Raw genomic sequence first — 25,593 nt, forward strand, 5'->3', positions numbered from 1 at the left:
AGAGGAGAGGAGAGGAGAGGAGAGGAGAGAGAGGAGAGGAGAGGAGAGGAGGAGAGGAGAAGAGAGGAGAGGAGAGGAGAGGAGAGGGAAGAGGAGAGGAGAAGAGAGGAGAGGAGAGGTTTTGACTGACGCTGCATTCTCAACACGATCATGTGATGCATGACAGTTTTGCGGATTCGATTTTTTTTATTATAAAATATGTATAGCTGGTTCTGATAGATATACATATATACATACAGTCAGGACCATAACGATTTGGACATTGACACAATCCTCATCATGTTGGCTCTGTACACCACCACAATGGGTTTTGAATGAAACAATCCAGATGTGCTTTAAGAGACCTTCAGCTTTAATGTGAGGGTCTTTACCTCCACATCAGATGAACGGTGCAGGGATTACAACACATGTTGTACATGGCGCCTCCTTCTTAAGGGATCAAAAGTCATTGGACAAACTAACATCATCATCATTGTAATTGTCCATTTTAAGACTTGGCTGGAAATCCTTTGCAGTCAATGACATGAAGTCTGGAACCAGAGACGTCTCCAGACGCTGGATTTCATCCCTGGTGACGCTCTGCCAGGCCTCGACTGCCACTGTCTTCACCTCCTGATGCTTCTTGGGGCATTTTGCCTTCAGTTTGGTCTTCAGCAAGTGAAATGCAGCTCCATTGGATTCAGGTCAGGTGATTGACTTGGCCATTGCAGAACATATATACACTTACACTACCGTTCAAAAGTTTGGGGTCACTTAGAAATGTCTTTATTTTTCAAAGACAAGCACTGTTTTTTCAATAAAGATAACATTAATCAAAAATACACTCTATACATTGTTAATGTGGAAAATGACTATTCTAGGTGGAAACGTCTGGTTTCTAATGAAATATCTCCAGAGGTGTATAGAGGCCCATTTCCATCAACTATCACACCAGTGTTCTAATGGTACATTGTGTTTGCTAATCGCCTTAGAAGACTAATATCTGATTAGAAAACCCTTGTGCAATTATGTTAGCACAGCTGAAAACAGTTATGCTGGTGATATAAGCTATACAACTGGCCTTCCTTTGAGCTTGAAGTTTGAAGAACAAAATTAATACTTCAAATATTAATCATTATTTCTAACCTTGTCAATGTCTTGACTATATTTTCTATTCAATTTTCAATTCATTTGATAAGTAAAAGTGAGTTTTCATGGAAGACACGAAATTGTCTGGATGACCCCAAACTTTTGAACGGTAGTGTATACATCTATATTTACATACATATATATACATATACACATATTATATATATATATATATATTTTGTTTTGTTTATGTATATAAATACATATATTTGTATATACTCTATATTTTAATTTTGTGTGTAAATATATATATATATATATATATATATTTATATATATACTTTTTAAATATATACATTTTATTTTATATATATATATATACAAAAAACTCTAAATATAAGGTCAACATGACGTACTAATGTATTGGCAGATATAGATGTGTTTTATCTTTTATGATGAATTATAATATTTAGTATTTAATTTATTCTTTAACTTTCACAACAACGACAGTGCAGGGACAGACACCTCATCATTCCTTTCTCATAAAAGATTAAAACACATGTCTATCTTTAGTAGTTCTCCATCACTTGTCTTCCAACATTAATATCTTTTGATTCACGTTGCACATGTGTTGTCATACTTCCACCTACCATGCAGCAGCTGGCGGCGAGCTCCAGGAGACGCTGAGGACAGTCGTCCACCAGCTGCCTGAAGGCCTCCACGTCCAGCCCGTAGTCCTAGAAGACACGGGTTATAATTACAATATAATTGTAACATAATTATATATATATAATAATTATGGGTCTTTTTCACAACACAGAACAACACGCTTACCCACACAAAACACAAGGCTCAGACGTTGGGTCATAACTCAAAATGTATGACGCCTGACACCAACTCAATACGAAATCTTCATGCGTTATTGCTTCGTCCTTAAAGAAAATAATAATCCTCACAACTTTACTGAGCTTTTTGGACCGTCACATCAGAGAATGTCACTTTCAAAAGCCCCGCCCACATATACCGCCGCTTGTTGTCATGTGACCTAATAGTGAGTCGTGAGCCAGCTCCATTGGTGGAAGAAGGACGTGGCTTTGAGTATTTGAACACCCTGTAAGACCCCTCGTTGTAATATTACAACGTCACTTTTATCTCTCTAAAAAACACATTTGCAAAAACGTTTTTGGGGGAAAGACCATATTTACATAGTCAATAGGTCCTATTGTCTTGCCTTGCAATGCCATTGGATTGTAAATGTGTATATAGGTGTGGCCATAAGGGCATGAACTCACTCTACCTGCAAACTTTCCCAGAAGCACATCTCCTTGTTTCATTCAACTGGTTATATCAACATTGAAGAAAGTAAATTCCATGAAATATTTTTTTTGGTGATTGTTAGAATATGTAGTTCATGTAAATACTAAGTTATTGTGGAATTAATGCATCACATTAGATTTTCAGCTTGTTATGTCATTGTTGTAATTTTACAACGTTGGGTGAAAATGGTAGCTAAAATAGCAGGTGCACCTTGCACACTACATGGAGACATTCCACTTCTCGGATGTTCAGATACAGGATAAATATAATGTATTTGATGATTCACACTTTACAAAAGGGTTATTTGTTATAATTTTAAGTTTAGACCATATTTGAATAATTCTAAATGGGTTAGGTAACCCAAACCCTATGTTATTTCTATGTTCAGTGAGATATAGTCAACTGTTTTTTAAAATCTGGACTTTGTTGGTTTGCCCAAATATCTCCTTGTTACACAAGCCAGATAATGTGTGTAGAATGCTTTGGAGGATGGTTGTTCAGGGACAAGTTGTAAATGTTTTGGAATGTGGGAGTTGCATGTATTTTGCATTGGTCAGGGAGAGGGTAAATGTTTTGGAATGTGGGGGTTTCATTTATAATGCATTGTTCAGGGAGAGGTGTAAATGTTCTGGAATATGGTGGTTGCATTTATAATGCATTGTTCAGGGAGAGGTGTAAATGTTCTGGAATGTGGTTGCATTTATAATGCTTGTTCAGGAGAGGTGTAAATGTTCTGGAATATGGTGGTTGCATTTATAATGCATTGTTCAGGGAGAGGTGTAAATGTTCTGGAATATGGGGATGTAAGAGTTCTGGGGGGGATGTATTTTCCTTTTGTAAATGTAAGTAGAGAGCACATTAGGCTAGCCAGACAGTATTGTGTGCCTTCAGTGGAGTGTATTGCCTGAATATGATTAATTTGCATTGGAATTAGTTATACTTGAACATTCTCTAACTATTGTTTCCATTCCAGAATGCCACCAGCAAGGAGAGCAAATGCTGAAATTCTGCTACCAACTAGGCCCAACGTTGCAATAATACAACATTTCCCTAAAAACTTACAACATTTTTTTTTTTAAATGAATCCTTCATTATCTGCATCAGAAGACTCTTACAACATCATCTGACTGAAAAAAAAAAAGATTTAGATATTATTTCTATGCTTGGGTTTTACAGGGCTAAGCTACTAACATGTGGCAATGTTGCTGTTATCTTCAATTTCACATCACACTGTTGTTTATGTGCTTAAGTAATGTGAGGTCTGGGACACTCAGATGGGCTTTCTACTGCACAATAACATACATTATCCTGAAATCACACACAAAGCAATGCATTGATATTACCAGTGCAGCCTGAGTCAGCGAAATACACGGCACACCATCGATATGAAGTCTAATAACACCGATGTGAGGTCACTACCTGTGTCCTGGGGAGCATCTCTGGGTCGGCAGAGATCCGGGCCAGAACCTCACAGAGCACGATGTCAAGGAGAACACATCCACCTGGAACAAGGGACGGGCCGCGTTGTCATGAACTAGAACACATATGAATAAGAAGACGCGTAACAACTGTTTTGATCAAGAAAGATCCGTTTGCTGCTTCTTTCTGTCTTCTGTGAAAGTAAATGGATCATTTGGGGGTTTGGGGGGGGGGGGGGGATTGTTTGGAACCTGGATACACTTTAGGTTTGAGGGGATCAGAAGAAAGTAGTTGTCAATGTTTTCAGGCACCTTATCAACCAAAGAAAAAATAGATTAATCAAGAATATTAAGATGAATTGATTGATCAGTTGATCCAGAATGCTGCAGCTCGTGTTCTCACTAAAACCAAGAACAGAGATCACATGACTCCTGTCTTAGCTGCTCTGCTCTGGCTCCCTGTAAAATCAAGAATAACATTTAAAACTCTTCTCTTAACCTACAAAGCCTTGATTGGTGATGCTCCATCATATCTTAAGGAGCTTGTAGTACCATATTGCCCCACTAGAGAGCTTGTAGTACCATATTGTGTGTGTGTGTGTGTGTGTGTGTGTGTGTGTGTGTGTAGGTGTGTGTGTGTGTGTAGGTGTGTGTGTGTGTGTGTGTGTGTGTGTGTGTGTGTGTGTGTGTGTGTGTGTGTATGTGTGTGCGTGTGTGTTACCAGGTCGCGCTCCCTCGCAGCATCTCTGGCGCCATCCAGAAGGCCGAGCCCACCAGTGACAGCTTCCTGCGGGTCTTTAACCGGTGCTCCACCACCTCCCGGGCCAGGCCAAGTCCGTGACCAGGGCCTCGCGACCGCGAGACGTCACCCGGATCAGACAGTTCTGGACGGGAGGAGAATCACAGTGCGAGTGCAGTGTCATGCATGGCCACCAGAGGGCGCTGTGAGGTTTGATATCAGAGCAGGCGGCATCAGCAGCTCATCTGTTGTCCGTGTGGTCTTCAACAGGCCTGATCTTTGAAAGGGCCTCTTATCAGCTGGCTCAATAGGATCTGAGCCCAGTGCACGAAATAATTCACTCAGAGCCCAAGTGGAGGACTCAGTGGTCCTGTAGGGTATCTCCATCCACTGACTGGCTGGCTGTTATCACCTTTGTAATAAGTATAAATATATATATAACTAATCACAAAGGCTTCCAAAGCTCCAGTTTTTCCATTATTAGAATTATTTCTAAAGTATTCTTTCTTTTAAACCACTCCCCTTTTTGCCCCCCCCTGCACAATGACACTTACACACACACACACACACACACAAAAGACCTTCGCATATCACAAGATTGGGCATTGAATTATGAACATGTTGGCTTGAGTTGCATGCCAATTGGATAAAAATTGACCGTGCTATGGTAAAAAGAAGATTTTGACCTTTTCATGACCTTGACCTTTGACCCGATTGATCCCAAAATCTAATCAAATGGTCCCCGGATAATAACCAATCATCCCACCAAATTTCATGCGATTCGGTTTAATACTTTTTGAGTTATGCGAGTTACACGCATACAAATAAATAAATAAATAAATAAATACACGGCGATCAACACAAAACCTTCCGCATTCTCAATGCGATGGTAATAATAACAATTTCACATAATTGATGAAATGATGACGTCCAGGACTGACGTGTTAACTGTAACGAGACTGGTTCGCAGAGGCATAGTCCTACCTGAAGCGGTTATTTCTCGTTTAAAGCATATTTGTATTGACTATACAATGACCTTTTTATGACTTTATGGCAGGGGTCACTAACAAGCGGAGCGCGGGTCGAGTCCAGACCCAGACGCTGTTGTCTGTGTGCCGACATCTTTAACTAGGCAGTCCAGGAAGCGCACCAAGCGGTGCACACTGTGATGCTACTCATCCAGATGTGTATTTTGATAAGCCTCGCCTTTGACTCGAGTGTGATACACACACACACACACACACACACACACAGAAGAGAGACCCAACAGTCTGAGGTGTCTGTGAGTCAGAGTCGTTATTTCACGTGTGTGAATAAACAATAAATACGGGAACTGTGGACGGCTCAACCCAGAGTCTTCAGCCAAGAATGGACAGACTCTCCGTCCTTCACAGAGTCGAAAACCAGAGTCTCATTTTCAGAGACCGTGGAGATTAAAAAACTACGAGAGAAAGCGCAAATCTTTTGTCTCTCATTCACTTGTTTCATTGAAGGTGTTTTGTATGCTTTGTAATTCTCCTTGTTTGAATACTTCATTTTCAAAAAATGTTCATGTATACACCGAGATGTCAGTTTGGTCATGGACATTTGGTTTCAAGTGGTGTGAATCCACTGGTGGACATGTGGTGGACCCTGTAGTGACCCGGGGGAGCAGCGCCTGTCGGCTCGTGTTCCTCCAGCTCCAGAGACTCAACGCTGTCCCGTCTCGTTGCAGCGCTGAGCAACACGGTCGCCACGGTGTGCAACCCTGCCGAGGTCGGCTGCATCGACGCCTACGGTTTCCCTCCGATGGAAGGCCTCCACCGGGTCCCTGAGCCACGCCGAGGCCCTCGGCTTCCTCTCCATCGACCCCGGCTGACTCGGCATGCTCGACGCCGGCTTCTACCGCTCCGACCTCGGCCCGCTCGAGGCGTCGTCAACAAGGACTGCGGCGGCCCTCAAGAGACTCCAGATGGCGCTGCCGACTCCTTCATCAGCGACGCTGGTCGGCGGGGAACCTCGCCGTGGACTTCAACCCCGACGGACAGCGACGCACCACCCGGATCACCGGTGCCAAAATGGCGGTGTCCGTCAGACTTTGGGAGCTTGGCGGCGGCGAGCCCCACGGGTTTCTGGGAGCTCACGCGGCACCACACACAGCACACCGCAGCACTTCAGTCCGAGTGATCGTCTCTTCCCTCATCCCACCTGGACAGAAGACTGACCTCACTGGAGAATCCACTTTGTTCAAGAAATATGATAGATGTGTCTATATATTTACTTGTTTGTTTTCAATTTGTTTGTGTCCTATGACATCAGTGATGTCTATCATATAGAACTAAAGTCTTGATTTCTCTCAAGAGTCGATAGCCATTTATTTTCTTCCCGTTTGGCGGTCCTGAGATGTGTCACGTCAGGCGGAGGCCAGGCGTGAGCTGCGGCGCCCTTCCTCTCGTCTTGGAGCGACCGCACCTTGTCCTGCCGTTCTGTTCATCTGCCAAAACTGGCTCACTTTTCTGCCTCTATTCTCAGTCTTGAGTTGCTCGTCTTTGTTGTTTTGAAGTGGTACTTTTTACACTTCAAGTTTTGTTTACAGGTACTTTTTAGTAACCGGGCCGGTGCAAATGGTTGCTGGTCGCCCCCCAAGTCCACTTTGCTAGAGCGTGTGTGAAGAGCACGGAGATGATCTTCCTCTTCATCTGGCCTCAAAGGTTCTCCTTAAAGCTCGTCTTCGGTTGGTCTGCTTGTTTAGTCATTGTTATCCCATTTAGTCCAACTCTCTTTTATTTGTCGTAAACATGTGTCAGAATATGCTCTTAAATCAAATCATGCCATGTTCAGCCCACTTAGCAAGCTGTTAGCAGTATTATCTCTTATTTAAAGCCACTTGGATCTTGTGTTGGATCTGCCTCCAGGAGGCCTCGTGTGATCTAGTCAACAGTTTCTCGGAGTAGTAGCAGAAATGGAGGTTTTCTCTTGACTGAAGTCCAGAATTGTGAATTTTCAAAGGTTTTTCGGGTCGATAGGATGCAGTAGTCGTGTTTACTTAATTTATCTATGCATTGTGCTATGACTAGTTTGTTTCAGGGGTACATCATGTGTCTTGTCTATCGATGTAGTCATTTACCATGACGTGGTTACAGACCGATTCACGCTTCGGAAACCATTACTACTTAATTTTCCTGGCCCAGCATCGGAGGAGATATTCACTTCTGCATTTCATGTAAATAATTAGCAAATAGCCTTTAAAAAGTTTATGAACTCACCTCTTATACTTGTGAATCTATGTCGATACAAAGGTTTTAATTTTGATTCCTTGTCAAAAGGCAATAATTTGTAGATATGTACAGATATTTGTTTTTTTGTGCATTTTATCAGTTGACTTGGTGTTTGAATTGAGTTTCTCTCTTTGGAAAGTCACGCCCCCCCTCGGACACGGCTGAAACACGCATGCCAGCCGTGTCCCCCCCCCAGTGGTAACCACTGAAAACGGTTTTACCTGAAGACTTATTGATATTACTCAATGTTGCAATTTTGCCTTCAAAACTTGAAGCCATGTCTAAAGATGTGTATCCTTCTCTTCTTTTCTTTTCATATCTATATTTGTCTTGACGCTAAAGGGATGGCTGCTGCTCTTAGTGTGTGGAGAGCTAGTTTCTCTTTTTAATGCAATGTGCATCATGCAGTAGGTCCTCAAAGCTCGTGTAGCTTTAGCAGTGCAGTGATATTTATTTCACCTGTGGTTTGTACAAAGACTCAGAAAACTGTCAGAATGTAAAGGCCATTAAGTAGTAGAAGTAGGTTTTTCACCACCCTGTGAACTCTCAAAAATGTGATATTTTATTGATATCTCTGGTATGAGACGTGTGTGTGCAAGAAAGCACCAAACAAATTTATTTTATATTTTGTATTGTGTTTTGAAGTTTAAAAAGGAAAAACAAATAGCAGTTGTGGTTTTGGAAAAGAGAACTCGAGTCCTTTGAAAACACCTTTTTGTGAATAAAAAACTTTAAAGTGTATATCCAGAAATATAGACAATCAACAACTTCACTGAGAAATGTTCAAAAAGCTCTTTATTGTTTATAAGAATTGTACATAAGCATTGAGTTTTTTTTTGTTTTGGTTAAACATTATTTTGTATTTCTGTTGTACTTTAATACCTTGTGTACAGATCCAGAAATAAAGCTCTGGAAAAGGTGCAGAGACGACCGCATGTTCTTTATCGACAAGAGATTCATAGAAGTAAACAACCTGCTACGTGATTATTCATACCATTACTTTGGAATCAGATTGGAAGTTTGTATTTAAGGTCAAAAAGTTAATTCTATAGTTTGCCATAAAAATTGTAATGGCATAAGTCAGTTAAGTGTAGTTGAAATTGGAAAGTCATAGCATGTCCATAAAGAAATCAAGAAAGGTATAAAGTAAAGCCCTCTAAGGCAAATGTGTGATTTTGGGCTTTATAGATTCAGTATGATGAGGATAACAAAATGTTATATTCATATATATAAAAATACACATTTATATATCTATATAGATATTAGAAGTAGCAGGAAAAAAGTCAGCAGTCATGTTCTGGAACCTTGTGAATAAAAACATAGAAAATATATCCAGATAGACAGTGAAAAATGTAACAATGAGAATTGATCAAGAAGCAATTTTTATTCTAAGAATTTTACATAAACCAATGAGGTATTTTTTTCTTCCCTTTTTGTTAAAAATCATGAAACATGTTCTGTTGTCCTTAAATACCTTGAGTACAGGTCCATGAACAGGTTCACCTGCATGTTCTTCATCATCACAGCACAGATGTTTACTTGGAGAAAACAAGACGGACCGAAACCGTGTTCATGCTATATTCTATTTAGAGACTTTCTACTGAATAAATTAGATTAAAATGTGGTCTTTTTTTTGGGGGGGGTCAATGGAGACCCATTTGGATAATTACTAATCAATGCATTGTTGTATAACAGTCAGTATAATGGTCAGGCATCATGGAATCCGACAGATGTTCAAACGTCCTAATTGTCGGAGCGACGGTGCTGAGGCTGAAACAGATCAGGCATCGTCACCGCCGTCGAGAGTGAGCACGAGTCCTAAAAGTGCTCAGACTCGTGGACTTTGACCAGCGCCAGTCTCATGGCACCGCGTGTGAACCGAGACCGTCGACACAAACACAATTCACTGGTGTGGTCGTCTGAGCGGAACGGGCAGAGTGAGAAAGTCCTCGGCCAAGGTCACTTCCACGCCGCTGTCCTGCAGCGCGCGCTCCGCCTGCCGCTTGAGCTCCGCCACGTCGTCCTCGTCCCCGTCCTGGTGCGAGGGGCCGGGTTTGTACCTCTGGCTGAAGTGGGTCAGCACCAGCCTCCGCGCGCGGCAGGCCCGGGCCACCGCGGCCGCCATCCCGGGCGTACTGTGTCCGCGGTCCTCCGCTTTGGCTCGGTGCTCGTCCCCGAGCGTGGCCTCGTGGACCAGGACGTCCGCCCCGCCGCACAGCCTCAGCGCGCCGTCGCCCACGGCCGAGCTGCAGTCGCCGAAGACGCAGACTTTACGACCCGGAATGGCCTCTTCCAGCACCTCGCTGGACAGAACCACGCGGCCGCTGGCCAGCGTTACTGGCTTGCCGGCTTTCAGCTGCGCATAAAGCGGACCCGGTTTCAGGCCTGGGACACACACACACACACACACACACACAGTGTTAATTCACAAATATCCACACACACCATTTGGAGGATTCACTCTCTGTAATAGCATCTTGTGTCAGAGTGGGTGAGTCTTGTGTACATCAGATCTAAATTTGGGTGACGTAAAAAAGGAAATAGAAAAAGCTTTCGTATAGTACGTCAAGCAAAAGTCAGTCAGTCATACACAATGTCATATGCAACAAAAAACATATTCAGAAACATGTCTTAGTCTACATGTCAATAAAAACATATTCAGAAACATGTCTTCGTCTACATGTCAATAAAAAACATATTCAGAAACATGTCAATAAAAAACATATTCAGAAACATGTCTTAGTCTACATGTCAATAAAAACATATTCAGAAACGTGTCTTAGTAAAACATGTCAATTAAAAACATATTCAGAAACATGTCTTCGTATACATGTCAATAAAAACATATTCAGAAACATGTCTTAGTCTACATGTCAATAACAAACATATTCAGAAACATGTCTTAAAGGAGATTTCCGCGTCAGTCATCCTCCCTGCAGCTGTGCCACGCAGACACCAGGAGCATTGAAGACGTACCTAGTTCCTTCAGGAGCTCAGTCTTCAGTCTCCCGGGTCGATCGTGCTCCTTAATGCAAAACCCGAAGGAGGGGATGCGGTGGAACAGCCTGAAGGCCTTGACCACGAACCTCCGGTCCTCAAAGAGGAGGTAGGAGTCGCTGGAGGCGTCCAGGACCACGGTCCGGCCCGGCTGCTCCTGTGGGTGCGGAGGGCCGCGCGCCGCGGTCACCTGAAGACACGCCGGACATCGAGAGGATGACGCGCTGGGCGAAGAACACCGGGACCGACTTTCAAACAAGTTCAGATGAATTACTGGGAGTCACGCCACAGATTTACTTCGTTGACATTTGGAGACGTTTTGCAAAAACGATGCGATAGGCCGACGCCCCCGGCACCCCCGGAGTCCCTGTGACTTCACGTCTCATGGGGGCACCGGACCCGATGAGACGGCACAGATCCATCCGCCTGATGGAGCAGCGAGGTCTGGGTCCTGGAATTCCTGCTACCGACTACGCCACTGGCCTGTTGAGACTCCGCCCACTGTTGAGACTCCGCCCACTGTTGAGACTCCGCCCACTCCTCCTCTACCTCCATCTGCCTGGTGGATCGTGGAGGTCTCCATCGTGGAATATGCCGACCAACTATTCATCCACTCTGTCATATTCATTGAATGTGTTCTAACTAATGATTCCTTCTGGTCACATGACGTCTATTGTTCTGTCCATCCTGGAGAGGGATCCTCCTCTGTTCTCTCCTCAAGGGTTCTTCCCTTTTTCCCCCTGAAGGGTTATTTGGGAGTTGTTCCTGATCCGGTGTGAGGTCAAAGGTCAAAGGTCAGGGATGTCTACGTGTACAGATTGTAAAGCACTCTGAGACAAATTCGTAATTTGTGAAATTGGGCTCTACAAATAAACCGAATTGAATTGAATACTTTGGCGTTCAGGGTGGAGTTTGGTGTAATAAAATAAAGTGATTTGAATGTGTGTATGGGAGGTAAATAAGAGCAACTTTTAGTTGTGGTTCTAAAAGCTTTGAGGCTTCAAACAACGTGGATGTGGTGTGGTGAAAAAAAAAAAAAAAAAGTCACCTGCCCCCCCCCCCCCCGTTGTCACCTTTTTCACCCCGCATGAGTTTGCAGGTATGATTATAAATAAATATAAGAGCCCAATATGATCTTAATGTAACATGAATTAACTGATGATCACTGATGAACAGAGAGAAATGAGCTGAAACAAATGGTTTCATAACCAGATGGAGTCCCTGCACACACATTTCTCCTTTCAGAGAACAAGAATATAATATCTTGGCTCTTTTGATTGACATCGCTTGACGCCTGAAGAAACTGAATTTAAAGCTGCAGGACAATTCAGTTCAATATTTTTATAAAATAAAGTCCTTTATTTAAAGTCACATTTTTCCAAACTTTTCTGTTTTAAATCCAACCTTTATTTTATTTTAAATAACAGAAGATAATGTATTTATTATTCATAATTAATACAGTTCAATTGGAAATCTGTAATATTAAATATGTTGTAGATGTTATTCAGTTTAGTTTTCTTTATTTAACTTGACAGTCAGTTGTTTACTACAGACACGCGTTAATACAACTGTTGGCTACTTCAATGCATATGGCACAAAATCATAGAGCGCATATCTGACATTGATGTTCTGACCTTTAGTGAGGAAACTCTCTCTAACTGGACCTCAAGGATTTTAATTATACCTGATATACAATCATGACACTTGTCTGGCTTCATGCTGCTGATGGATTACTGAACAGGCCTATGGGACAGAGCCAGGGGCCACAGGCCAAAGGGTCAGGGGCCACAGGGTCAGGGGCCAAAGTGTCAAGGACCAGAGGGTCAGGGGCCACAGGGTCAGGGGCTAAAAGGGTCAGGGGCCAAATGGTCAGAGGCCCAATGGGTCAAGGGCCAAATGGTCGGGGGCCAAAGGTTCAGAGGCCAAATGGTCAGAGGGTCAAGGGCCACATGGTCAGGGGCCAAAGTTTTAGAGGCCCAAAAGGTCAGGGGCCAAAGGGTCAGAGGTCAAAGGGTCAGGGACCAAGGGGTCAGGGGCCACAGGGTCAGGGGCCAAAGTGCCCAGGGGCCCCTGTCCTTCACCTACAGAATGTCACTCAGAGATACACAAAGAGTATCATACTTTATAAATATAATATATATATATTAGGGCTGTCAATCGATTAAAAAAAATTAACTAATTAATCGCACATTTTGAAATTCATTAATCGCAATTCAAAGTTTTTTTTTCTTCTAAATCTTCTAAATGAACGAGTAATCCCTTCAGACAGCTTGTATTTTAGACACTTGATTAATTGTATTCTTTTTTTAAAGACAAAACTTCACACAGAGCTGTGTTTTCAAAGAGGCTCCTACCTATAGTTCAATCGGAGAGACGGGTATTTAGAGTTTAACAATCATTTATTACAATAGTATAGTGCAAAGTCTTTTGGCGATTGGACTCCATCCTGAAGTAGGATAAACCAGGGGTAGAGATGCTGATATCTCAAGATGCAGAATCCCCCATGGAGTCCAGACACTGGTGGTGGTGTCGAAGACGCGTTGCCGCAACGCCAATTGGAGGAGCCTGGGGTGGAGGAGGGACGAACTGACGCGAGCTGAAACGACAACTGACAGCAGCAGAGAACACAACTTTAAAGTGTTACCAACGACGCTGTGATAGGCTTACCCAACTGGGCTGGCTCTAAATGGTTGGTTCATTCATCGGGCCCGCCCCCAATCAGCTAATGGAGTAATCGCTGCAAGACTTGTGAATGAACCAGCTGTACCCAATGTCTTCCTGTCTGAACTTTCGCTGAGCTACATAGTGCCAGCGATGTATTTAATATCGTGGATGATAAATTGTTTCTTCAGATTAGTAAGAAAAGGTGTATTAGAGACCCCTTTGGTCCTGTCATCTTTAACATAAACAGCAGAACCAGTGGCCTTGGTAAACTGACAAATATGTCACGTTAACCCTCTGGAGTCTGGGCTCATGTTCTCGGTTTTACAAAAACATGTAAATTCATCTTTTAAAGGCTTTTGCATGTGACACATCCCAGTGTTTCCCCCACCATTCTATCAGGGTGAGGCCCCGCCCCCCTGTAATTTTCTCTATAGCGCCAGATTACAGCAGAAGTAATGTAAGGTTATTTTCTTAAAGCCGTCTTTGTTCTTTTATTAAACTAAACGTCTGTTGTTGGTCGTCTCTACAGCAGCATGTCATTCTGTCTCTAGTGTCGTTCACTCTTCTCGGCTCTCCGTCTCGCCGCAGAGCTCCATGCCGGCGTGTCTGCGCGCGCATCGGGCGGAGCAACAAAAAAAAGTCACCTGCACCTTCCGCCCGGCGTCACCGACCACGTCGCCCTCTGCTTCTCTGTGAATATGGAGCAGCAGGCGGGGAGGAAGGCGGACTGCGTCTCGACACTCAGAGGAGTGCAACAACTTCAATGACACCGGAAGTCAACAAAGTTGCGTTTAAAAATATTTTTAGTCGTTAATCGCGGCCAAATTAATCGCATAGATTAACGCGTTAACGCTGACAGCCCTAATATATATATATATACTTGAGTGAGTCAATGTTCCTCATAAAGAGTTATTTATTCACACATAAAGAACCAAACATTTATCCATTTGAATGAAATAAGTGTTGAAATGAAACTTGTTGTGATCCTTGTGATCAGGTTCATCTTCTCTCTGAAGTCATGAATCCTCCGGCGTAAGCTGCTTCTACACGTCTGCTACCAGCTGCAGGAAACCTTGTGAAGTGGTAGAAATGTCACAAGACATGCCACAGTAGAGTATGTCGTAAAAACACATGAACGTCACACGCCAAGATAGCGCCGTTATTCTGATCGCTTCTTAGAGTTTCAGCAGTTATATTACTTTTTTTTTTTGCCGTCTTTTCACGCTGTCAGTAGTTATTCTTTTTATATAAACTTTAAAATTAGAGTGCGTGAACCCAGCAGCAGAGGGGAAACGCTGCCCCCTGTCTGCCTGGAGCAGATTTGACAGTCATTACACATTGCACCTTCAAATGCTGATGATTTATTCTTGAATAAATGTATTGTTCACTTTAAATGTGTTGTTCACTTTAACACGTGAATGGAGGAAGTCTCACAACAAATGACACACTGGCACTTCTATGAAACGGGACTGAAACTTTGATTTTATTTCAGGAAATTAAATGAAAATGGTAGAATGTGAAAAGTGAAACAGCGGACGCCTGAATGCAGATTCATATTTATACACTGAGAAGATTAAATACCTTAAATTACGCCTAGATTAGTTGTATTTATTCTCATTGGTGAGTATTTGTTCTGTATGTAAATGCCTGCTGGACGCCTGTGTTTCAGTTTTGTCTGTTTGGGGAGGAATCTACTATTTACTGTTTTATCATATTCATAGCTCTGTCTCTCTGAATTTTGAGAATTCAAATGTGGAATGATTTAATAAGATATAAACCAAGCTGCCTGAAACAAGAAGCATCAAATAGTGAATAACTGGTCAACTTAAAAAGGAATGGAACCTTTAAATCCCAAGAAACGTAATTAATAAGTTGGGAGCAAAAACAAAGGCGTAAAATATTTACACACATAGTCAGTGTGAACAATGACAACAATATGACACAACCAGAAGAAGAGTTGAAGACATTAATGTGTTGAAGGCGACCTCTTGTTTCTATGATTTCATTGTTGAGACGTAAGAACAAAACAATGGGATTTGACGAACTTCGCTCCTGACAAACAGATGTGTTGCAGCAACATGTAACTGCAACGACTCTGAATAATAATAACTTCATCATATATAATAAATAACTTGAGCTTTCTGTTCATCTCTGATACACACATTTATACATTCATACAAACGAATATAAATATACATATCATGTTTATATACTGTATATTTAAAAAAAATTGCATACATATATATTTTAATTTGTGTAAATATATATATATAATTAAAAAAATTATATACATATATATATATATATTTTAAATTGTATATATATTTTTATTAAATATGTATACATATATATATATAAAAATGTATATATTTATACAACAAAATAAAAATATAAAGTAAACATGAAGTACTAATGTATTAGCAGATATAGATTTTAGTGTACACGGCGACTTTAGACCTCTTCATGTGTGTCATGTGTCTTATGTGAAGCCATGTACATTTGTTTGTTTGTTTGTTTGTTTGAGAGCAGAGAGGAGAGGCATAAAACACGTGGGCGGATGAGATCATCACACACAGAGCAGACGGAAGAGAAACCAGGAACACTGTACATTCCCTCCTGGGAGTCAAACTACGGATCATCACAGAGTTCACAAGAAGACAGGAGACTCCCCCCCCCCCCCTCCAGTGCAGACGAGTTCAGGTTGGGTGTGGCTGCAGGAGAGGAGAGCACTGCCTCAAGAGGGCCTCGGGGGTCCAAGTCCAGCTTCCTTCTCCCCCGGACGGGGACCAAATCCTACCCTCGGCGGCCGGCCTGCGGATGAACGGAAGGGGCTTCTTTCTTCCCCGAGGCGGACGACTCAGCTCGCGGTGGCGTCGGATGGCGGCGGCGGCTCCAGACTCTCTGAGACTTCTTCCAACTCATCCAGCAGCTCAGTGAACGCCGGCCGCCGGAAGGACTCCACCTGATGGAGGAGGAGAGGAGAGGAGAGAGGAGAGGAGAGGAGGAGAGGAGAGGAGGAGGAGAGGAGAGAGAGGAGAGGAGGAGAGGAGAGGAAGAGGAGGAGAGGAGAGGAGAGGAGGGAAGAGGAGAGGAGAGGAGAGGAGAGGAGAGGAGAGGAGATGAGAGGAGAGGAGAGGAGAGGAGAGGAGAGGAGAGGAGATGAGAGGAGAGGAGAGGAGAGGAGAGGAGAGGAGAGGAAGAGGAGAGGAGAGGAGAGGAGATGAGAGAGGAGAGGAGAGGAGAGGAGAGGAGAGGAGAGGTTTTGACTGACGCTGCATTCTCAACACGATCATGTGATGCATGACAGTTTTGCGGATTCGATTTTTAATTATAAAATATGTATAGCTGGTTCTGATAGATATACATATATACATACAGTCAGGACCATAACGATTTGGACATTGACACAATCCTCATCATGTTGGCTCTGTACACCACCACAATGGATTTTGAATGAAACAATCCAGATGTGCTTTAAGAGACCTTCAGCTTTAATGTGAGGGTCTTCACCTCCACATCAGATGAACGGTGCAGGAATTACAACACATGTTGTACATGGCGCCTCCTTCTTCAGGGATCAAAAGTCATTGGACAAACTAACATCATCATCATTGTAATTGTCAATTTTAATACTTGGCTGGAAATCCTTTGCAGTCAATGACATGAAGTCTGGAACCAGAGACGCCCAGACGCTGGATTTCATCCTGGTGACGCCTGCCAGGCCTCGACTGCCACTGTCTTCACCTCCTGATGCTTCTTGGGCAATTTGCCTTCAGTTTGGTCTTCAGCAAGTGAAATGCAGCTCCATTGGATTCAGGTCAGGTGATTGACTTGGCCATTGCAGAACATATATACACTTACACTTCCGTTCAAAAGTTTGGGGTCACATAGAAATATCTTTATTTTCAAAGAAAAGCACTGTTTTTCAATAAAGATAACATTAAATTCATCAAAATACACACTATACATTGTTAATGTGGTAATGACTATTCTAGGTGGAAACGTCTGGTTTCTAATGAAATATTCCAGAGGTGTATAGAGGCCCATTTCATCAACTATCACTCCAGTGTTCTAATGGTACATTGTGTTTGCTAATCGCCTTAGAAGACTAATATCTGATTAGAAAACCCTTGTGCAATTATGTTAGCACAGCTGAAAACAGTTATGCTGGTGATATAAGCTATACAACTGGCCTTCCTTTGAGCTTGAAGTTTGAAGAACAAAATTAATACTTCAAATATTAATCATTATTTCTAACCTTGTCAATGTCTTGACTATATTTTATATTCAATTTTCAATTCATTTGAGAAATAAAAGTGAGTTTTCATGGAAGACACGAAATTGTCTGGATGACCCCAAACGTTTGAACGGTAGTGTATACATCTATATTTACATACATATATATATACATACACACATATATATATATATTTGTTTATGTATATAAATATACATATATTTGTATATACTCTATATTTTTATTTTTTGTGTACATATATTTATATACAGGACTGTCTCAGAAAATTAGAATATTGTGATAAAGTTCTTTATTTTCTGTAATGCAATTAAAAAAACAAAAATGTCATGCATTCTGGATTCATTACAAATCAACTGAAATATTGCAAGCCTTTTATTCTTTTAATATTGTTGATTATGGCTTACAGCTTAAGAAAACTCTAAAATCCTATCTCATAAAATTTAATATTTCCTCAGACCAAGTTAAAAAAAAGATTTATAACAGCTGAGTGTTTGTCAAGGCTCAGGAAACCCTTGCAGGTGTTTCGAGTTAATTAGACAATTCAGTGATTTGTTTAATACCTACTAGTATACTTTTTTCATGATATTCTAATATTTAGAGATAGGATATTTGAGTTTTCAAGCTGTGCCATAATCAGCAATAAATCAGAATAAAAGGCTTGCAATATTTCAGTTGATTTGTAATGAATCCAGAATGCATGACATTTGTTTTTTTAATTGCATTACAGAAAATAAAGAACTTTATCACAATATTCTAATTTTCTGAGACAGTCCTGTATATATATATATATATATATATATTTACTTTTTAAATATATACATTTTATTTTATATATATATATGTAAACAAAAAACTCTAAATATAAGGTCAACTTGACGTACTAATGTATTGGCAGATATAGATCTGTTTTATCTTTTATGATGAATTATAATATTTAGTATTTAATTTATTCTTTAACTTTCACAACAACGACAGTGCAGGGACAGACACCTCATCATTCCTTTCTCATAAAAGATAAAAACACATGTCTATCTTAAGTAGTTCTCCATCACTTGTCTTCCAACATTAATATCTTTTGATTCACGTTGCACATGTGTTGTCATACTTCCACCTACCATGCAGCAGCTGGCGGCGAGCTCCAGGAGACGCTGAGGACAGTCGTCCACCAGCTGCCTGAAGGCCTCCACGTCCAGCCCGTAGTCCTAGAAGACACGGGTTATAATTACAATATAATTGGAACATAATTCTATATATATATAATAATTATGGGTCTTTTTCACAACACAGAACAACACGTTTACAGTACACCAAACAAAACACAAGGCTCAGACGCGCCGTTGGGTCATAACTCAAAATGTATGATGCCTGACACCAACTCACGTTATTGCTTCTACATCCTTAAATAAAATAATAATCCTTACAACTTTACCGGAGCTTTTTGGACCGTCACATCAGAGAATGTCACTTTCAAAAGCCCCGCCCACATATACCGCCGCTTGTTGTCATGTGACCTAATAGTGAGTCGTGAGCCAGCTCCATTGGTGGAAGAAGGACGTGGCTTTGAGTATTTGAACACCCTGTAAGACCCCTCGTTGTAATATTACAACGTCACTTTTATCTCTCTAAAAAACACATTTGCAAAAACGTTTTTGGGGGAAAGACCATATTTACATAGTCAATGGGTCCTATTGTGTTGCCTTGCAATGCCATTGGATTGTAAATGTGTATATAGGTGTGGCCATAAGGCCATGAACTCACTCTACCTGCAAACTTTCCCGGAAGCACATCTCCTTGTTTCATTCAACTGGTTATATCAACATTGAAGTAAGTAAATTCCATGAAATATTTTTTTTGGTGATTGTTAGAATATGTAGTTCATGTAAATACTAAGTTATTGTGGAATTAATGCATCACATTAGATTTTCAGCTTGTTATGTCATTGTTGTAATTTTACAACGTTGGTGAAAATGGTAGCTAAAATAGCACCTTGCACACTACATGGAGACATTCCACTTCTCGGATGTTCAGATACAAGATAAATATAATGTATTTGATGATTCACTCTTTACAAAAGGGTTATTTGTTGTAATTTTAAGTTTAGACTATATTTGAATAATTCTAAATGGGTTAGGGTAACCCAAACCCTATGTTATTTCTATGTTCGCAGTGAGATATAGTCAACTGTTTTTTTTATCTGGACTTTGTTGGTTTGCCCAAATATCTCCTTGTTACACAAGCCAGATAATGTGTGTAGAATGCTTTGGAGGATGGTTGTTCAGGGACAAGTTGTAAATGTTTTGGAATGTGGGAGTTGCATGTATTTTGCATTGGTCAGGGAGAGGGTAAATGTTTTGGAATGTGGGGTTTCATTTATAATGCATTGTTCAGGAGAGGTGTAAATGTTCTGGAATACGGTGGTTGCATTTATAATGCATTGTTCAGGGAGAGGTGTAAATGTTCTGGAATGTGGGGGTTGCATTTATAATGCTTGTTCAGGAGAGGTGTAAATGTTCTGAATATGGTGGTTGCATTTATAATGCATTGTTCAGGGAGAGGTGTAAATGTTCTGGAATATGGGGATGTAAGAGTTCTGGGGGGGATGTATTTTCCTTTTGTAAATGTAAGTAGAGAGCACATTAGGCTAGCCAGACAGTATTGTGTGCCTTCAGTGGAGTGTATTGCCTGAATATGATTAATTGGCATTGGAATTAGTTATACTTGAACATTCTCTAACTATTGTTTCCATTCCAGAATGCCACCAGCAAGGAGAGCAAATGCTGAAATTCTGCTACCAACTAGGCCCAACGTTGCAATAATACAACATTTCCCTAAAAACTTACAACATTTTTTTTTTTTTTAAATGAATCCTTCATTATCTGCATCAGAAGACTCTTACAACATCATCTGACTGAAAAAAAAAAAGATTTAGATATTATTTCTATGCTTGGGTTTTACAGGGCTAAGCTACTAACATGTGGCAATGTTGCTGTTATCTTCAATTTCACATCACACTGTTGTTTATGTGCTTCAGTAATGTGAGGTCTGGGACACTCAGATGGGCTTTCTACTGCACAATAACATACATTATCCTGAAATCACACACAAAGCAATGCATTGATATTACCAGTGCAGCCTGAGTCAGCGAAATACACGGCACACCATCGATATGAAGTCTAATAACACCGATGTGAGGTCACTACCTGTGTCCTGGGGAGCATCTCTGGGTCGGCAGAGATCCGCCAGAACCTCACAGAGCACGATGCAAGGAGAACACATCCACCTGGAACAAAGGGACGGGCCGCGTTGTCATGAACTAAACACATATGAATAAGAAGACGCGTAACAACTGTTTTGATCAAGAAAGATCCGCTTGCTGCTTCTTTCTGTCTTCTGTGAAAGTAAATGGATCATTTGGGGGTTGGGGGGGGGGGGGGATTGTTTGGAACCTGGATACACTTTAGGTTTGAGGGGATCAGAAGAAAGTAGTTGTCAATGTTTTCAGGCACCTTATCAACCAAAGAAAATAGATTAATCAAGAATATTAAGATGAATTGATTGATCAGTTGATCCAGAATGCTGCAGCTCGTGTTCTCACTAAAACCAAGAACAGAGATCACATGACTCCTGTCTTAGCTGCTCTGCTCTGGCTCCCTGTAAAATCAAGAATAACATATAAAACTCTTCTCTTAACCAACAAAGCCTTGATTGGTGATGCTCCATCATATCTTAAGGAGCTTGTAGTACCATATTACCCCACTAGAGCTTGTAGTACCACATTGTGTGTGTGTGTGTGTGTGTGTGTGTGTGTGTGTGTGTGTGTGTGTGTGTGTGTGTGTGTGTGTGTAGGTGTGTGTGTGTGTGTGTGTGTGTGTGTGTGTGTGTGTGTGTGTGTGTGCGTGTATGTGTGTGTGCGTGTGTGTGTTACCTTGCGGTCGTACGGCTCCCCTCGCAGCATCTCTGGCGCCATCCAGAAGGCCGAGCCCACCAGTGACAGCTTCCTGCCGGGGTCTTTAACCGGCGGCTCCACCACCTCCCGGGCCAGGCCGAAGTCCGTGACCAGGGCCTCGCGACCGCGAGACGTCACCCGGATCAGACAGTTCTGGACGGGAGGAGAATCACAGTGCGAGTGCAGTGTCATGCATGGCCACCAGAGGGCGCTGTGAGGTTTGATATCAGAGCAGGCGGCATCAGCAGCTCATCTGTTGTCCGTGTGGTCTTCAACAGGCCTGATCTTTGAAAGGGCCTCTTATCAGCTGGCTCAATAGGATCTGAGCCCAGTGCACGAAATAATTCACTCAGACCCCAAGTGGAGGACTCAGTGGTCCTGTAGGGTATCTCCATCCACTGACTGGCTGGCTGTTATCACCTTTGTAATAAGTATAAATATATATATAACTAATCACAACGGCTTCCAAAGCTCCAGTTTTTCCATTATTAGAATTATTTCTAAAGTATTCTTTCTTTTAAACCACTCCCCTTTTTGCCCCCCCTGCACAATGACACACACACACACACACACAAAAGACCTTCGCATATCACAAGATTGGGCATTGAATTATGAACATGTTGGCTTGAGTTGAATGCCAATTGGATAAAAATTGACCGTGCTATGGTAAAAAGAAGATTTTGACCTTTTCATGACCTAGACCTTTGACCCGATTGATCCCATAATCTAATCAAATGGTCCCCGGATAATAACCAATCATCCCACCAAATTTCATGCGATTCGGTTTAATACTTTTTGAGTTATGCGAGTTACACGCATACAAATAAATAAATAAATAAATAAATACACGGCGATCAACACAAAACCTTCCGCATTCTCAATGCGATGGTAATAATAACAATTTCACATAATTGATGAAATGATGACGTCCAGGACTGACGTGTTAACTGTAACGAGACTGGTTCGCAGGAGGCATAGTCCTACCTGAAGCGGTTATTTCTTTAAAGCATATTTGTATTGACTATACAATGACCTTTATGACCTTATGGCAGGGGTCACTAACAAGCGGCGCTGGTCGAGTCCAGACCCAGACGCTGTTGTCTGTGTGCCGACATCTTTAACTAGGCAGTCCAGAAGCGCAAGCGGTGCACACTGTGATGCTACTCATCCAGATGTGTATTTTGATAAGCCTCGCTTTTGACTCGAGTGATACACACACACACACACACACACACACACAGGAGAGACCCAACAGTCGGAGGTGTGTGTGAGTCAGAGTCGTTATTTCACGTGGACGTGTGAATAAACAATAAATACGAACTGTGGACGGACGGCTCAACCCAGAGTCTTCAGCCAAGAATGGACAGAATCTCCGTCCTTCACAGAGTCGAAAACCAGAGTCTCATTTTCAGAGACCGTGGAGATTAAAAAACTACGAGAGAAAGCGCAAATCTTTTGTCTCTCATTCACTTGTTTCATTGAAGGTGTTTTGTATGCTTTGTAATTCTCCTTGTTTGAATACTTCATTTTCAAAAAATGTTCATGTATACACCGAGATGTCAGTTTGGTCATGGACATTTGGTTTCAAGTGGTGTGAATCCACTGGTGGACATGTGGTGGACCCTGTAGTGACCCGGGGGAGCAGCGCCTGTCGGCTCGTGTTCCTCCAGCTCCAGAGACTCAACGCTGTCCCGACTCGTTGCAGCGCTGAGCAACACGGTCGCCACGGTGTGCAACCCCTGCCGAGGTCGGCTGCATCGACGCCACGGGTTTCCTCCGATGGAAGGCCTCCACCGCGGGTCCCTGAGCCACGACGAGGCCTCGGCTTCCTCCAACGACCCCCGCCGCCTCGACATGCTCGACGTCCGCTACCGCTCCCACCTCGGCCCGCCGAGGGCGTCAACAAGGACTGCGAGCTGCCCTCCAAGAGACTCCAGATGGCGCTGCGACTCCTTCATCAGCGGCTGTCGGGGAACCTCGCCGTGACTTCCAACCCCGATGGACAGCGACGACCACCGCCGATCACCGGCGCCAAAATGGCGGTGTCCGTCACAGCTTTGGGAGCTTGGCGGCGCGAGCCCCACGGGTTTCTGGGAGCTCACGCTGCACCACACACAGCACACCGCAGCACTTCAGTCCGAGTGATCGTCCTCTTCCCTCATCCCACCTGGACAGAAGACTGACCTCACTGGAGAATCCACTTTGTTCAAGAAATATGAGATATGTGTCGATATATTTACTTGTTTGTTTTCAATTTGTTTGTGTCCTATGACATCAGTGATGTCTAGCGTATAGAACTAAAGTCTTGATTTCTCTCAAGAGTATAGCCATTTATTTTCTTCCCGCTTGGCGGTCCTGAGATGTGTCACGTCCAGGCGGAGTCTGAAGCGGAGCCGCGGCGGCGCCTCTTCCTCTCGCCTTTGGAGCCACCGCACTTTGTCCTGCCGCTCTGTTCATCTGCCAAAACTGGCTCACCTTTTTCTGCCTCTATTCTCAGTCTTGAGTTGTTCGTTTTGTTGTTTTGAAGTGGTACTTTTACACTTCAAGTTTTGTTTACAGGTACTTTTAGTAATCTGGCCCGGGTGCAATGGTTGTGTCGCTCCTCAAGTCCACTTTGCTAGAGCGGTGTGTGAAGAGCAACACGAGCACGGAGATGATCTCTCTTCATCTGGCCTCAAAGGTTCTCCTTAAAGCTTGTCTTCGGGTTGGTCTGCTTGTTTAGTCATTGTTATCCCATTTAGTCCAACTTCTTTATTTGTGTAAACATGTCAGGAAAATATGCTCAGAATCAAATCATGCCATGTTCAGCCCACTTAGCAAGCTGTTAGCAGTATTATCTCTTATTTAAAGCCACTTGATGATGTGTTGATCTGCCTCCAGGAGGCCTCGTGTGTGATCTAGCCAACAGTTTCTCGGATTAGTAGCAGAAATGGAGGTTTTCTCTTGACTGAAGTCCAGAATTGTGAATTTTCAAAGGTTTTTTCGGGTCGATAGGATGCAGTAGTCGTGGTTTACTTAATTTATCTATGCATTGTGCTAAGGACCAGTTTGTTTCAGGGTACATCATGTGTGTCTTGTCTATCGATGTAGTAATTTACCATGACGGTTACAGATCGGATTCAACGCTTCAGAACTATTACTAATTAATTTTCCACGCCAGCATCGGAGGAGATATTCACTTCTGCATTTCATGTAAATAATTAGCAAATAGCCTTTAAAAAGTTTATGAACTGACCTCTTATATCAGGAATCTATGTCGATACAAAGGTTTTAATTTTGATTCCTTGTCAAAAGGCAATAATTTGTAGATATGTAGATATATGTTTTTTTTTGCATTTTATCAGTTGACTTGGTGTTTGAATTGAGTTTCTCTCTTTGGAAAGTCACGCCCTCGGACACGGCTGAAACACGCATGCCAGCCGTGTGTGTCCCCCCCCCCCCCCCCCGGCCCAGTGGTAACCACTGAAAACGGCTTTACCTGAAGACTTATTGATATTACTCAATGTTGCAATTTTGCCTTCAAAACTTGAAGCCATGTCTAAAAGATGTGTATCCTTCTCTTCTTTTCTTTTAATATCTATATTTGTCTTGACGCTAAAGGGATGGCTGCTGCTCTTAGTGTGGAGAGCTAGTTTCTCTTTTAATGCAATGTGCATCACGCAGTAGGTCCTCAAAGCTCGTAGCTTAGCAGTGCAGTGATATTTATTTCACCTGTGGTTTGTACAAAGACTCAGAAAACTGTGAGAATGTTAAGGCTATTAAGTAGTAGGAGTAGGTGTTTCACCACCCTGTGAACTCTCAAAATGTGATATTTTATTGATATTCCGCATGAGACGGTGTGTAAAAAGAAAGCACCAAACAAATTTATTTTATATTTTGTATTGTGTGTGTTTTAAAGTTTAAAAAGGAAAAACAAATAGCAGTTGTGG

The 25,593-nt window shown here is 42.1% G+C and overlaps 2 protein-coding genes across 2 annotated transcripts; both read right to left on the reverse strand.

The window, feature by feature from the left end:
* Window positions 1–9,388: 9,388 nt before the first annotated feature.
* Window positions 9,389–11,218, reverse strand: LOC130195689 (zinc phosphodiesterase ELAC protein 1-like). Its single transcript, XM_056417355.1, has 3 exons — window positions 11,176–11,218; window positions 10,776–11,069; window positions 9,389–10,184 (listed from the first exon to the last, which is right to left on the reverse strand). The coding sequence occupies exons 1-3, from the start codon at window positions 11,216–11,218 to the stop codon at window positions 9,703–9,705; spliced, it is 819 nt and encodes a 272-aa protein (XP_056273330.1). The 3' UTR covers window positions 9,389–9,702.
* A 9,747-nt stretch (window positions 11,219–20,965) lies between these two features.
* On the reverse strand, window positions 20,966–22,147 carry LOC130195690 (dual specificity testis-specific protein kinase 2-like). The gene is made up of 2 exons (XM_056417356.1): window positions 21,644–22,147; window positions 20,966–21,031 (listed from the first exon to the last, which is right to left on the reverse strand). Exons 1-2 carry the CDS (start codon window positions 21,854–21,856, stop codon window positions 20,966–20,968), a joined length of 279 nt encoding a protein of 92 aa, XP_056273331.1. The 5' UTR covers window positions 21,857–22,147.
* Window positions 22,148–25,593: the final 3,446 nt, after the last annotated feature.

This window comes from Pseudoliparis swirei, chromosome 6 (assembly GCF_029220125.1).
Source record: "Pseudoliparis swirei isolate HS2019 ecotype Mariana Trench chromosome 6, NWPU_hadal_v1, whole genome shotgun sequence".
Classification (NCBI taxonomy): Eukaryota; Metazoa; Chordata; class Actinopteri; order Perciformes; family Liparidae; genus Pseudoliparis; species Pseudoliparis swirei.

Coding starts and splice junctions, on each gene's coding strand:
- LOC130195689 (XM_056417355.1), bottom strand. CDS start 11,218: ATGGATCTGTGCCGTCTCATCGGGTCCGGTGCCCCCATGAGAC. Junction 11,070..11,175: donor GTCCGGTGCCCCCATGAGAC/GTGAAGTCACAG, acceptor CGTGACTCCCAG/TAATTCATCTGAACTTGTTT. Junction 10,185..10,775: donor TGAGCTCCTGAAGGAACTAG/GTACGTCTTCAA, acceptor TGTGTGTCCCAG/GCCTGAAACCGGGTCCGCTT.
- LOC130195690 (XM_056417356.1), bottom strand. CDS start 21,856: ATGACACTGCACTCGCACTGTGATTCTCCTCCCGTCCAGAACTGTCTG. Junction 21,032..21,643: donor GGGAGCCGTACGACCGCAAG/GTAACACACACA, acceptor ATATGTGTTTAG/TTCATGACAACGCGGCCCGT.